The 15,855-nt window shown below is 43.2% G+C and overlaps 1 protein-coding gene across 1 annotated transcript in view; it reads left to right on the top strand.

The window, feature by feature from the left end:
- Positions 1–15,855, top strand: part of dnah2 (dynein, axonemal, heavy chain 2) — a 223,342-nt gene that overhangs the window by 138,703 nt on the left and 68,784 nt on the right. The window contains exons 51-57 of the mRNA XM_056300849.1: positions 1,544–1,732; positions 3,112–3,197; positions 5,125–5,255; positions 5,722–5,871; positions 9,455–9,622; positions 14,088–14,248; positions 15,244–15,383. Of these exons, the coding sequence (XP_056156824.1) occupies positions 1,544–1,732; positions 3,112–3,197; positions 5,125–5,255; positions 5,722–5,871; positions 9,455–9,622; positions 14,088–14,248; positions 15,244–15,383 (1,025 nt within the window). The remainder of the gene's footprint in view (positions 1–1,543; positions 1,733–3,111; positions 3,198–5,124; positions 5,256–5,721; positions 5,872–9,454; positions 9,623–14,087; positions 14,249–15,243; positions 15,384–15,855) is intronic.

Below are 15,855 nucleotides of genomic sequence, written 5' to 3'. Positions count from 1 at the left end.
GAGGTTTATTTTCAGGTTTTAGCTGGAGCCAAAAAGACCCGTTACTTTGTTCTTTTACTCTGTTCTCAATGTCTTCTGGTGTCCTGAACGGAGCCATTCTAAATCCAGTGACAGTGTTAACAGTATTGCTGTTATCAACACAAGTTTAGTCTTTGTGAATATGGTCATTTTGAAAAGTGTCGTTTGATTAAAAGTACCAACGTCACTTTTTCACGTTGTCCCCTCTCTATCATGTGTCTCATCTGTCCCTCTGTCTCTGAATTTAGCCATCTACCTGTCCTTTTCTGTCACTTCTCCTATTCCTCACCCAGGTTTCTGTGCCTGGTCATTGAGGGTTTCTCCCTGTAATGTTCTCTGCTCCTCATCAGACATTTTATCCTCCTCCATCACCTTCGCCATCTGCCTTTTCCATCTCACCATGTGAGAATTACCCTGATTATGATTATAGTCATGATGATAATGATAACCACCGCAAAACTGTACTCTCTTCACGCCTGTATTTTACACCCAGGAAAATATGATTGACTGAAAGGCGGACCTGCAAATATTTCCCCCCACTCTCTTTGTTTGGCATCTGTCTTTCTTTCTTTTTTTCTCTATTTTACCTGTTTTTTTTCCTCCCCACTTGCCTGGCTCTTTCTTTCTCATTCCTTTTTCCCTCTTGAGCTTTCCTCTTGTCTCTTTTCAGGCTTTTTCAATTTCCCAGGAGTCTTTCATCTCTGTTGTTACGTTCTTTTCTCTAAATTTTTATTTCTGATTTTTCCCTTTTTTTTTCTCCCAATTTAGTGGCCAATCGATCCCTATTTTAATTCAAACACCCACCCTCGTACTGCATGCGTTCGCGAACTGCATCTCTCCGGCCGGCAGTCTCGAAGGAGAACGCCTCCCCACTTTCATGACAAGGCGACTCCAGGCCGAACCACTATTTTTTCCGACACATACAGAGACGCATTCACGTGACGAACACAAGCCGACTCCGCCCCCCTCCCAAGACAGCGTTGCCAATGATTGCTGCTTCATTGAGTCCGGCCATAGTCGGATCTGACGAGACCGGGGCAGTTACGCTCTTTTCAACCTCTTGTGGTCCATCTTCCCTGTGCCACTTGCCCCCCCCCCCAGCTTTCTACTGCCTTGGGCCTGTCTCACAGCCCCCTTATTTGTTCTGCCCTCTCCACTCATTCTCCCTCTCCACCCTACCTCTTTTTACTGTGGCTTGGCACAAAAAGAAACAAGATGGAATCTCTCTTCGAAAAATGACCGGGGTCTTGTTGCATTCAGGAAATAAACAATTAGAACCCTCGCTCTGCCTCTTCAATATGTGGAGTGGGAAATGTGAAATAAGTTTCCTGCCCACTGCCTAGCTTCATAACATGTTAACACCCCCACCCCCAACCAACCCCTGGCGCCCAGCACTCCCTTTCTGTGTATCTCTCCTCAGCATGTATGATTGACATTGCAGTACTTTGTTTGCACTGATAATCATTTGCAAAATCCATAAAGTGAGAACCGTAAGACATTCTGCTCCTTTTGTTTCCCCTTGCAGGAGTCTCAGATCAAGTGCATCTACGGCACCATGATCAGCCAGAAGCTCCAGGAGTTTGAGGAGAGGGTGAAGCCTATCGGAGAGGTCCTGACTCAGGCCACCTTAGAGCTCTACTATGCCGTTGTAGCACGCTTCCTGCCCACCCCTGCCAAGATACACTACCTCTTCAACCTCAGGGACATCTCCAAGGTATTCACACTCACCTGGACAGATGTGTCTCTGGGCTGCAGGTGTGAATACTGGCACATGGGTGCAGTGATACAGAATACAGTCTCAAAAACACGTCAACAATCAGAACCGCAATCCAAATGTGTTCCATTTCTCAAGTACGTTTTGATATACCAGGAATTTGACTGGATGCATTGCTCTGTGGAACACTTTAATATTACAAAAAAAATTCGAAAAGTAATATCAGAAGTAAAAAGAATGGAGAAAAAATGATCAAAAGTGGGCCATCCGGGTGACATGGCGGTCTATTCCGTTGCCTACCAACAGGGGGCTCGTCAGTTTGAATCCCCGTGTTACCTCCGGCTTGGTCGAGTGTCCCTACAGACACAGTTGGATGTGGGTATGTGTCCTGGTCGCTGCACTAGTGCCTCATCTGGTTGGTCGGGGTGCCTGTTCAGGGGAGAGGTTCGGAACTGGGGGAGAATAGCGTGAACCTCCCATGCGCTACGTCGCCCTGGCAAAACTCCTCACTGTCAGGTGAAAAGAAGTGGCTGGCGACTCCATATGTATCGGAGGAAGCATGTGGTAGTCTGTAGCTCTCCCAGATCAGCAGAAGGGGTGGAGCAGCGACCGGGATGGCTTGGAAGAGTGGGGTAATTGGCCATGTACAACTGGGGGGAAAAAGGGGGGGTTAATCAAAAGTGATATAACAAAGACACAGTGTCACACTGTGTCACGGCAGCCTCCTCTCAATTGACTTGACTCCCATTAGAACAGATGTGAAGGTGAAAAGAGAAACGGGATATGTTACGTACTTCTATATCACTTTGTTGCTAAAAGTATTGGTGACACCACAGAAATTAAGTTGCCAAGAGGTTCTGAAAAGTCACAAAATCCAGTGTTCACCTTTGGCTGTTTGGTATGGTTCATCAGAGGGGTGAAATTCAGAGGGCTGAACACGAACGAAGTGGTGTACTTTTATGTTGCACTCAAAGTTAACTGTTTTTCATTTTTCTGTGAACCCAGACTTGCCCCCAAAATGCTAATGATTTGTGGTAAATACATAAATAAAACATTTTTGTAACATTACTTTTGAACTCAAGTCCGGTCCAAGCCAATATATTTGGTGGCAAATTAGCCCCGTTAATCCCATATCCAAACAACATCCATCAGTTAATGTCAGACCTTAAGTGAGTTTTAACAAGCAGTGTCCAACTGCAGTCTGTGTGGATACTTAAACAGAAACCATTCTATGGTAGAGTACACTATATAGCCATAGTATATTCTACAATAAACTACACTTTATTGGAACCCCTGAGGCAGACTGAGAGGACACTGGGTGAAGCAGAGAGGATTTTTTTTCTTCTATTTGTCATTCGTCTGTCTCTACCTGCCTCAAGGTTTTTCAGGGCCTGATGCGAGCTCACAGAGACTTCCATGACACCAAGCAGAGCATCACCAGACTTTGGATCCATGAGTGCTTCAGGTATCTCTCTCTCTCTTTTTTTTTCTCCGTCTCATTCTCTTTCACTTTCTCTATCTCCCTGTCTGTCTGTCTCTTTCTGTCCCTCTTGTACTCAACTGGTGATACAGTGTAAAAATGATTTTCCAGTTTTTTGTTTTTGTTTTTAATTTTCCTTGATTTTTGTGTGCAATCTTCAGGCCATGAATTAAAATAGTTTTTTTTTCATCAGTGTCCACTTGGAGTAGTGTTATTGACCTGTAGGTAGAGAACACATGAGCATGGGATTGACCTGATTTCTATTGATAGGCACCCAAAGTCTATTGATAGGCACCCACTACAACTCAATTATAATCCATTTAGAGGCTACTACAGCTTCAGCATTATAGTAGCTTGTATAATCACATCCAAATCAATTGCAATAGAGAGGCAAAAAATTGCCCTCACTTCAGCTTCCTCCCGTTTCCACGCATCACAGGGAAGCCTCAAATTACCTCAAATTTACCTCAAATATATTCGTTTCTTTTCCATTACTATGAGATGCAGTATCTGAGTAAGATTTTAATGTGTAAGAGATAAATATACAAAGATATGTGCTCTTCTTTGATGATTTTATATTTCAAAGACTTGATCAATCTTGAAAAGCATGCATAACTTTAATACACCTCACCGTAGCACTAACAAGGCCCTCTCGCAGCAATATTTAGTCTGTCTGCCATTGTCTGGGTGTCACGTTGCTTCAGTCTTCCTCCTTTATCACGCTGATGAGCGGAGAGAAATCAGCTGCAGGTCATTCCAAAGAGAAAGAAGCAGGGAGAGAGAGGGAGTGTGTGTGTGCGCACACTGTCAACCAAGCCACGTTATGGTTTGATGCATTGCGCCGCCATGTCAAATTTTATGCTCATGCAGGCAATAATTTCTCTGAGAGCTGCTGCGCATGGTATTATCCTCTAGAAAGTTGAGTATCAATCCTTTGCAAACGTGCAATTGTTTTGGGCCCATTGAGAGCTGTGGGTGGATGGATATCCAATATGTAGTGGCAGGCCATGCATCAACTGAGTATTTAACAAAAACATTATGGAAGCAACTCCTCAGTAACTCAGGGACATGCGTAGCACGCTCGTACGCAGCCTATCAAGCTGTTGCCATCCTGTTTTCTTGTCAGATACAGACAAAAGCACTTCCTTTATTTTCCCTTTCATAGTCATGTCTTTGCTTGTTGTGTTATTTTGCTCATCTCATGCGTAGCACCCCTGCACAGATCATCAATATCATGTCTCCCTTGTGTTTTTATCACTGGTTGTTTGTCCACCATATGGTTTCCCCCCCTCTTTTCTCCCCCTAATTGTACCCGTCCAATTACCCCACTCTTCGAGCCGTCCCGGTCACTGCTCCACCCCCTCTGCTGATCCGGGGAGGGCTGCAGACTACCATATGCCTCCTCCAATACATGTGGAGTTGCCAGCCGCTTCTTTTCACCTGACAGTGAGGATTTTCATCAGGGGGACATAGTGCATGGGAGGATCACGCTATTCCCCCCAGTTCCCCCTCCCCCTGAACAGACTCCCCGACCGACCAGAAGAGGCACTAATGCAGCAACCAGGACACATACCCACATCCGGCTTCCCCCCCACAGACACGGCTAATTGTGTCTGTAGGGACGCCCGATCATTAGGATTCGAACTGGTGATCCTCGTGTTGATAGGCAATGAAATAGACCGCCACGCCACCCGAATGCCCCACCGTCTGGTTTTTAATGTCACTCAGCCTGTATCTCATATCGTTGTGCAAATAAACTTAAAGTAAAATCTTCTCAACATTTGATGGGTAATAACAGGTGTTTCCTTTTGAAATCTGCTTTTGAAATCTGTTAATTTATCTATTATTAAATTTCTTTGTTTACAACTGGCTGATCTGTGTGTTTGTTCCATCCGTGGGTGTGTTATTTCAGGGTTTTCTCTGATCGGCTCATAGACCACAGTGATGCCGAGGCCTTTGTTGGTCTGCTGGCTGAAAAACTGGCATCAGTCTTCGATCTCACCTACCATAACATCTGCCCCAACAGACAACCTCCAGTGTTTGGTATATACAGTATAAACAACCACAAAAACACATACACACACAGTTGAACAATGGCTTTTCCAGTAAGATTATGGATTAGATGATGAACTATATGGTCTGATCAATGATTGAAGAGCTGATTAATTGTGATTAATTGTGATTCCTGAACTGAGGTGTTGATGACTACAGCAGGCGGTATGATTGTGTTTATGTACTGTCTGTGTGTGTTAGCGTTTGTCTTTGACCATATCAATATATGGTATATGACAATGTCTCCCTATATATGGTGGCTCTGTATAAAATATGTGTGTGCGCCCGCAACTTTGTGAGAAAGATGGAGCATGTTTGTGTGATTATATGTGTGCGTGCTTTTGGCTATAAGGACCCTTTTCGAAATAGTTTGCTTGTCTATGTTTGTATACATGAGTTGACTCTTTAAACTCACCTGTGTTTCATGGGTCTCACTTTGCGTGTCTGTTTGCGACAGGTGACTTCATGCAGGAGCCTCGTGTGTATGAGGATCTGCTGGACACAAGGAAGCTGAAGACCTTCATGGAGACCCAGCTGGAGGATTACAACCTGACACCTGGTGTAGTGCCAATGAGCCTGGTGCTCTTCAAAGATGCCACTGAGCACAGTATGGCCCAGGGAGACTCACACACCACATACACACAAGCATACTTACACACAGTATGTAACAGTTCAGGCATTTTTAACTCTGTCACAGTTTTCATAAAGAAAACCTGGTGAGACAATAGCAAACCCATCGCTTGATATTTCGTTTGCAGGCACAGTTCCAAGTATCGAAATGCTTCTGCCTTTCCAGAGCTTAACTTTCAGCAGTGCAACTAACATCCAAGTCTAATGAATACTTTAATTTTATACACTAAAATGGGAAAAAAAGGGAGGGCGTCTGGGTGGCATGGCGGTCTATTCCGTTGCCTACCAACACGAGGATCACTGGTTTGAATCCCCGTGTTACCTCTGGCTTGGTCGGGCGTCCCTACAGACACAATTGGACATGTCTGCGGGTGGGAAGCCGAATGTGGGTATGTGTCCTGGTCGCTGCACTAGCGCCTCCTCTGGTCGGTCGGGGTGCCTGTTGGGGGGGGGGGTGCTGGGAGGAATACCGTGATGCTCCCATGTGCTATGTCCCCCTGGCGAAACTGCTCACTGTCAGGTGAAAAGAAGTGGCTGGTGACTCCACATGTATCAGAGGAGGCATGTGGTAGTCTGCAGCCCTCCCCGGATCGGCCGAGGGGGTGGAGCAGTGACCGGGACGGCTCAGAGAGTGCGGTAATTGGCCAGCTACAATTAGGGAGAAAAGGGGGGAAAAGTCGACTACTACTAATCAACATCAACCAATACTGATCAGATACAATGATGAGCAGTTATATAATGATCAAGGCACAAAAAGTGATATGAGGTAGAGAGGCTTTGCAAATATTACATGGGTGTGTGTGTGTCTGTGCACTGAAAGGGGAGGTGCATGGGTGGGTGTGTGCATTATTGTGTGTGTGTGTGCTGCCGCGCACTGGAGAGACGTGAGTGTGTGTGTGTGTGTGTGTGTGTGTGTGTGTCGGGGGGGGGGTCTGCATGCGGCGTGTGTACGCCGAAAGGAGGAGGTGTTTGTAGAGGAAGGCTGTGCGAAATCACGCATATGAGACGGTGCACAGCGAAAGGAGTGTGATAAGATTGAGGCAACAAAAGAAAGTGAGAGATAGAGAGAGATTGCATACATTATCTACCAAGGTAGCAAACAAAAGAAACAAAAATTTAAAGTACAAGATAAACTAAAGGAAGGTAGATGGTCTGTCTAGCAAACTGTGGATTGGTGTGCGCAACTGAATAGCGAATGAATTCAACCAATAGTACTTGACTCAAGTAACAAGATAAGATTCAAACACAAGAAGATTTGAAGGAAAAAAACCAAAACTTACCCTTGTAACATTCCTACTTGAATCACAGTGTGTATGTCGAACACAGGTCATTTCAATTAAGGACACCTTTTTCACGTGAGACAATTAGATCGACTATTAAAGTAACTCTGCTACTAAAACACTAAGGCGAAGTCTTGCAGCTACACCATTAACACTATCTATGCCCACACCAGCCTTATTTGAGATCGCTGCTCCATGGCAATCAGAGGTGTGTCTTTTGTTGTCCGGCATCAAAGCGTGGGTCCACGGAAAACAGTCTCTTTCTCCTTCCAGCTCGTCAGCTGAAAGTGCTCCATCCATCAACCAACAATGTTGGAGGAGTCTAAGTTGGGATTGCGTCGACATTAAAAAGGGGTCCGTTCGCCTTCTCTTTCTGTGTTAGCTGTGTGTCTTGCAGGAAAACTTAACCTGCTGTAACAGCTGATTAGCGGATGAGCAAGACTAGGTTATCTTCCAATAAAACCGTGGCCAGCAGTGATGTGAAGACACGTGGTCCTTTGTTCTCGTTGATCTTCTGCAGAAAAGGTATCTTTGAATACTTGTGGCGTGCACGGTCCACAGCGAGAGAGAGTGAATCTCAAATCCGCCACGATTTTATGGGTGAAATTGTATCACTGGATACAGTACTGCTGTAACCAGTATTATTACAGTGTAAAGCGAGATGGTGGGAGGAGATCACCTATGAGGTTGAGTAGGGAGTTATGGGTATTGCAGTCCACGGGCAGCGCTGGTCCCTACATTATCCAGATGAGACACTGCCAAGCTGGTGCAGATTGGCTTTGATAGAATACCTCACACAAGGGCACAATACGTATTGGTGGTATCTGGTAAGGTGACGCAAGCAGGATTTTAATTGTCATCCCAGGTTCAATGAGGATCACCCAACCAGGCCTGGGATTCAGACTCGTGACCCTTAGGTATCTGACTGATGTCTTACCACAAGCTTATCTGCTGCCCCCTACACAGGCTTTAAATACACAGCACAACTGGCATTTTCTCTCTTAGCAGACAGAGCAGCACATTCCCCAGATAGCATCCCCCACAGCATCAACAGCAATGTGCCATTGTCAACTCAGTCAATCCAGTACCATCACCTCAATCAATATAGCACATCCTCATTCATTTTCTGCTTTTGTGTCTCTCCCCGCATGTCTTTGCCATGTTGTCTTGATGCATGCTCAATAATCCATATAAGGAAATCACAGAAAGTTGAATCAGTTCATCTGGAGTACATGCAGTCAGCTGAGACTGACAAAGTCACTTAGATGAGCGATGAAACATTTCTCCCACTAAATTTTCTGTCCAGATGAAGTGATTCAACTTCCTGGTATTTGCAATGTTGGTTATCCCCCAATTTCATGATTCAGACACAGGTTGAGAACGCCTCTGAGAGAACATAGTGTGGGATATGGCTAAACACTAGCCTTTAGTCAAAACAGAGGGGCTCTCTATGCCAGACAGTGCTCTCCACACTTAGTCAATATGCCACTTACAGCACACTGTTAGAAATCAATGATGCCACATTACTGTAGCAACATCATACATCAACAGGAAAGGCTTCATTGTGATGGCTTGTGTGTGTGTTTCTTTGTATCTGTGTATGTGTTTGCACATGGGTGTTTTTGTTTGTGTGTGTTTTTTTTGCACATTTACATGGGTTCGTAGCTGTGTTTATCTGGGTGGGTGTTGTGCATGTTTGCAGGATGTGTGTGCATGTGTCTGTGATCGAAAAGGAAACAGTTGTTTTGCAAGATGAATACTAGCAGTACGTCAAGTTGGTGACAATATTAATCCAATGGCTTAAAATGTTCAAGCCCAAGTTTTTCTGCTAGTTGCTAAGTGAGTTTACGTACACAAAGAATTTGACTTGGCTTGATATTAAACCTTAAATAGGTAGAGATCTTAAACACAACATTCTGAAGTAAAGGGAAAAAACATACAAGGATAATTATTTGTCCATATGAGTGTTGGCAAGTAAGTAGGGAAATCATGAAATGCTCCCAGGTATATTTCTGCAGAGTACAAGAACTAACAATTTGGCAGTGTTTTTGGTGTTGATAATAACACAGGATTGGAGGTAGAGGTAAAAACAAGTTCTCGGATTGTAGACAAATTTTAGATTTCATCACCTCCCTAAAGGGATCATTAGCTCTGCTAAAGAGTAAAACTAACTGAACTTAAATAAACATTACTATGAAACAAAACACTTGTGCTCACTGTCAGTCAGAATATTCTGACCCTGAGATTATGTGTGTGTGTGTGTGTGTTTTTCCTCCCCAGTAACCCGTGTGGTGCGTGTGATCAGCCAGCCCAGAGGCAACATGCTGCTGGTTGGTGTTGGGGGGTCAGGCAGACAGAGTCTGTCAAAGATGGCCGCCTACATCTGTGAGTACCAAGTGTTCCAGGTGGAGGTCACTAAACAGTACCGCAAACAGGAGTTCAGAGACGGTAAGAGATTATTTGTCTGCTACATCAAGGTTAGACCTCCACAAGAGGGGAGTGGCTTGAGAGGGAAAGAGAGAGAGCTAGGCCATATGCAATAAATGGGAAATGACCACAAAATCTTGAAACTATGGAGTGGCACCTTGAAAGACAGTGCAACCCAGTTTAGGAACTTTAAAGAACAACACACTGTGAGAGGAGTATTCTGGTTGACCTATGCAATATATTTAACACAGTCAGATGCCACAGTCAAATAACAACACAGTTCTTTAAGATTTTCTTTCCAGGCAATGTCCAGTCTTTTGATAATTCTCCCTTTCCAATGCATTTATGTATTACTTTGCAACTGTCTACCAAAGTTCAGTAAATGCATGGTACAATGTGATGCACAATCCATCAGCTCCTCTCTGCTCATACACAAACAGACATAGATAGGGAGAGATGTTAAATGCATAAAGGTGTTCCTCGTTGGCCAGATGACTATCTCCTGCATCTCACTTTTTTGAGACCAGTACATAAACAGCATACCCTCCTGCCACACATGGCTATGAAAATGTCACTTCAGATCGAAACAACAGAGCCACATGGCTTTCAGCCATCCTCTGTCAGAGACCATGGCTTGAGGGGGAGCATTGCATGTGCTGCTAATGCCTCACCGTTCCCTATCGAGCTGTGGCAGCTGCATGGCTGTACAATTATCCAAATCACAGTGTAAAGATGGGATGGAGATGCTTGTGCTTGCATGAGAGAAATCAATTTATAGATATATGGGTGACTTGCCAGCAGCATGACATTTGTTTTGCACATAATTGCAGTGAATTATATTGCTGTGGCTGTCTGAGTGTTAAATATTGTGTCAGACTGCCACACTTATGTTGCTGATCTGCACTAAAAGGAACACTTTATACACACGCTATTTGTCACAGTTATTTGCTGTCATCTTGTATGTAGACCTCTTTAACAAGAATTCCTTTTGAACTGTGTCGCTGTTCCAGAGCTTATTAGCAAACAAACTGATGTTTTGGATCTGAAGGCAGATGTAATTCTTATTTATTCATCTCTGTCAAATAATCAAACTGATCTTTTTCCCGTGTTTATTCTTAACCTTTATTTATTTGGGCAAAGCTTAGTGAGCACATGCCGGCAACACATTACTATGATTTTACACATTCATATGCTCTTGGCCACTGACCAGCACCACCAGAACAGCTTGAGGGGTGGGGGCTGGGTGGGCAGCTGGTTTCTATGAAGGTCCATGGACAAAGTTGTGCGTATTGAAGGGGAGCGTCTCTTGCTCACATCCCGCAGGTGGATGTTCACAAGCCAGATCATAGCTAACTTCTAGTCTAAAGCCCCTGCTCATAAACCTTAGGCTAAAGCTGTCCTTGACATTCATAAAACAACAGCTATTTCTGTTCCAACACACTGACCACTCTCAGCTTTGTTGATTTTAGCTGGCAGCTAGAAAGAAGAGGACTCATTGGAGGCATCCTTTTGCCTCAGCAAACCGAGGCTCATGCTGTACATGTAGAGTTTCATCGTTTTGCATGCAGGTGCAATTTGTGCAGCGGTTCAAGCAGCAGAGGTAGTCAGGAGTGACTCATCTGGCTGTCCAGGGACAGCTGTGCACAGTTAACCTCTCTCCTTTAAATGTGTGTGTTTGGAGAACGAGAGGAGTTCACCGACTGTGTCACGCTGGACTGTGCATCAACTGCATTATGCGTACACTAGACTGTGATACACTTGTTATCTAATGTTCAAATCTCTGGAAATGGGGAATTATTGAATAACTGGACACTGCCTATATCAGGAGTCTTGATTTTGTGACAGGCAACTTATTTGACTGTATTTACAATTCACTTGAACCTAACTGTTACCTATGGCAAAATGTCCCTCTTCAAAGCACCTGCGAACATGAGCTTTGGTCCGATGCATGTATGTCTCTTTGTTCCCCATTTTGCCACAGCAGAGAGGATATGCCCTACATACAAGAGAATACTGCCAATCCCTTCCACTCTCTTGTTTTTAGTCAACATGATTGTGACTACACTTGATCTTAGCCAAAACCTCTCAGTGGTTCCATTTTCATGAGGGTCGTACGGACTGGTGCGTGTTTTGGTGATGCCAGTGATCTTGCAAAGATCTCTTACCACTGCACTCACAAAGTTGTGCCCCTGATCAGCATGGAGCTTTGCTTGGAATCCAAAACGGCAGAGGAAATTTCTCCACAACACCCTGGCTACTGTCGTTGCCTTCTGGTCCTTAGTCAGGTAGACCTGGGCAAAACGGGAAAAATTATGGATGACCACCAGCAAATTTTCAACCCCACCAACAGACTTTTCCAGCATCAGGAAATCAATACAAACAAGCTCCATGTTATGTATGGTGACAAGGGGAGTTCTGAGGCCGGCTGTGGGGGTCTTCCTGAGACAATAACACTCACGCTGCTCACACCACAGTTTAGCTTCTTGAAACATCCAGGGCCAGTAAAGCGTTCTCGAATCAGAGGTAATGTCCGCTGGAATCCTAGGTGGCCTGATTCATCATGTAGAGCTATATTTACCATCCTCTGTAGCTTCTGGGGCAGCACTAACTATATATATATATATATATATATATATATATATATATATATATATATATATATATATATATATATATATACACTACCGTTCAAAAGTTTGGGATCACCCAAACAATTTTGTGTTTTCCATGAAAAGTCACACTTATTCACCACCATATGTTGTGAAATGAATAGAAAATAGAGTCAAGACATTGACAAGGTTAGAAATAATGATTTGTATTTGAAATAAGATTTTTTTTACATCAAACTTTGCTTTCGTCAAAGAATCCTCCATTTGCAGCAATTACAGCATTGCAGACCTTTGGCATTCTAGCTGTTAATTTGTTGAGGTAATCTGGAGAAATTGCACCCCACGCTTCCAGAAGCAGCTCCCACAAGTTGGATTGGTTGGATGGGCACTTCTTTGAGCAGATTGAGTTTCTGGAGCATCACATTTGTGGGGTCAATTAAACGCTCAAAATGGCCAGAAAAAGAGAACTTTCATCTGAAACTCGACAGTCTATTCTTGTTCTTAGAAATGAAGGCTATTCCATGCGAGAAATTGCTAAGAAATTGAAGATTTCCTACACCGGTGTGTACTACTCCCTTCAGAGGACAGCACAAACAGGCTCTAACCAGAGTAGAAAAAGAAGTGGGAGGCCGCGTTGCACAACTGAGCAAGAAGATAAGTACATTAGAGTCTCTAGTTTGAGAAACAGACGCCTCACAGGTCCCCAACTGGCATCTTCATTAAATAGTACCTGTTAGAGCCTGTTTGTGCTGTCCTCTGAAGGGAGTAGTACACACCGGTGTAGGAAATCTTCAATTTCTTAGCAATTTCTCGCATGGAATAGCCTTCATTTCTAAGAACAAGAATAGACTGTCGAGTTTCAGATGAAAGTTCTCTTTTTCTGGCCATTTTGAGCGTTTAATTGACCCCACAAATGTGATGCTCCAGAAACTCAATCTGCTCAAAGAAGTGCCCATCCAACCAATCCAACTTGTGGGAGCTGCTTCTGGAAGCGTGGGGTGCAATTTCTCCAGATTACCTCAACAAATTAACAGCTAGAATGCCAAAGGTCTGCAATGCTGTAATTGCTGCAAATGGAGGATTCTTTGACGAAAGCAAAGTTTGATGTAAAAAAAATCTTATTTCAAATACAAATCATTATTTCTAACCTTGTCAATGTCTTGACTCTATTTTCTATTCATTTCACAACATATGGTGGTGAATAAGTGTGACTTTTCATGGAAAACACAAAATTGTTTGGGTGATCCCAAACTTTTGAACGGTAGTGTATATATATATATATATATATATATATATATATATATATATATAACTTTGTTTAAAGAAACACTCAATGGTAGGGAAAGTGCTCAACAAATAAGGAGCGAAATAATCCAGTGAGTCAAGTAAATTCTTTATGAGACAGTACAAGCCTGTTTCATGCCATAAGTAATCATCAGCTGTCCTCGAGTAGCTTTATTGACAGTTGGTGATTGCTTAAGGCATGAAACAGGCTTGTACTGTCTCATAAAGAATTTATCTGACTCACTGGATTATATATATAAAATTTTGTTAAAAGAAACAGTCAACAGTAGGGAAAGTGCTCAACAAGTAAGGAGCAAAATAATACAGTGAGTCAAGTAATTTGAAATTTACTTGACTCACTGGTTTATTTTTATATGTATATATATATATATATATATATATATATATATATACACACACACACACATTTGTGTGACTGGGCCCTGTGATGGACTGGCGGCTTGTCCAGGGTGTCTCCTCACCTGCTGCCCAATAACTGCTGGGATAGGCTCCAGCATCCCCGCAACCCTGAGTAAGGATAAGCAGTTTGGATAATGAATGAATGATTGTGACTGCACTGTCCTCATCCCCAGATATCAAAAGGCTGTATCGTCTGACCGGTGTGGACAACAAGCCCACCGTGTTTCTGTTCAACGACACCCAGATTGTAGTTGAGTCCTTCCTGGAAGACATTAACAACATCCTGAGTTCTGGAGAGGTGCCAAACCTGTACAAGCAGGACGAGTTTGATGAGGTACTTCATGTGTTCCAGCTTGCCCTGCTACTGGCCTGCTGGAGGTCAGATGTGTAGAGACAACCCTGGGAGATAATGCTTTGTGCTAGAATAACTATAAGTGGTTTGTTTGGTTGTTGATGTTTTGTAGTTGTTGTTTTTTTAATCTATAGGTCAGTCGATCTCTCTATCTGTGTGTGTGTGTGTGTGTCAGTCAATCTATTGCTTTGTCTTTTGATTCATTTGTCTATCAATTTATTCTTGGTCTTAACAGTCCTTCCTGTCTATCTGTCATCTTCGCTTTGCAGGTCTGTTAATTGTTACGTAACTCTTTCTGTGTCTGTCTAACAGACATATTTTCTCTGTTTAATTCTGTTTTGTCCATTTATGCATTGTTTGTTTGCTTGTTCACGTAATTAATATCAAGATTTAAGTTTGGCCAGAACTTCACTGACGAACCGAATTGTTTAAATTATAACCTATCAAACCTTTGTCTACCACAGGGACTTTAAACACATTCAATCTCAAATGTTTGCCACATTAAAGAACCCAGCCAGCAGACATTAAGCTAGCTGGAATCAGTACTGCCATTTTTTATTTAAATTTACTATCATTATTTCAATGCAAGGGTTTACATTCAAACCCCTCTGACTGTTGTACAACTTCGGACTCCCTCTATATTTGCAACTTTACTGTTTAAACTTTCAAGTATTACCAGGTAGGCCTTTAAAGACAGACAAAAAAAGCCTTCTTATAACCATTCATATGTTGAAATTCATCACATTTTAAGAATTACAGTTGCAAACAAACAGATTTAAACACGTATTCAAATGTTACATATGGTCAGAACTATATCAAGAGCTTAACTGGTGTGGCAGTGAAAACATACTCAAAATCTACCAAAAGGAAAAGTTAAAAAAGGTAAAAAAGTAAGCGTTAACACCAGCAATTTGAACAGGTTGCACTATAATGCAGTTACAACCTGGAGACTGTAACAAGTTGCTTTCTCTATCCAGGTGTGTAGCGCCTTGTCAGACTCTGCCAGGAGGGACAATGTGACAGAAACGCATGACGCCATGTTCGCCTACCTGATAGAGCGAGTCAGGAACAACCTGCACATCGTGCTCTGTATGAGTCCAGTGGGTGAGCCCTTCAGGTAGCTACCAGCCTATCACCCCTGCTACACGCTGCCCTGCTTACACACTGTAAAGGCGGGAGTAGACATTGTATGCACTACAGTGTATGCTGTATGTCCTGGCCTCCCCCCTCCTCTCCTAAACCTGCTGTCTTCTCTCCTCTCTAGACCTTGCTCTTCTGTCCTCTGCCTCCTCACAGCTCTCCTCCGATCTCCTCTTGATTCCTCCCATTCCCTCTCCCATGTACCCCTGTCTCACCCCTATCACCCCACCACTGCTCTCTCCTGTTTCATAATATCTATAAATAGATGTTAGTCCTCGAAACGTACGGAGAAAAAACCTACATGGATGGTCCCTTTTATGTCGATAAAGACGATGGAGAAATTAATCACTTGTGTTTAGTTGTAGTGCATTCACCTTCTATTCAAGTTGTGGACACCCAGGACTTTGGAGAAGAACCAAAGTGGGTCAGCCACGATGTAGTGTCTTTGG

The sequence above is a fragment of the Lampris incognitus genome, chromosome 20 (genome assembly GCF_029633865.1).
Source record: "Lampris incognitus isolate fLamInc1 chromosome 20, fLamInc1.hap2, whole genome shotgun sequence".
Taxonomy (NCBI): Eukaryota; Metazoa; Chordata; class Actinopteri; order Lampriformes; family Lampridae; genus Lampris; species Lampris incognitus.
The sequence above is the reverse complement of the archived record's forward strand: the minus strand, read 5'-3'. Positions and strand labels throughout refer to the sequence as shown.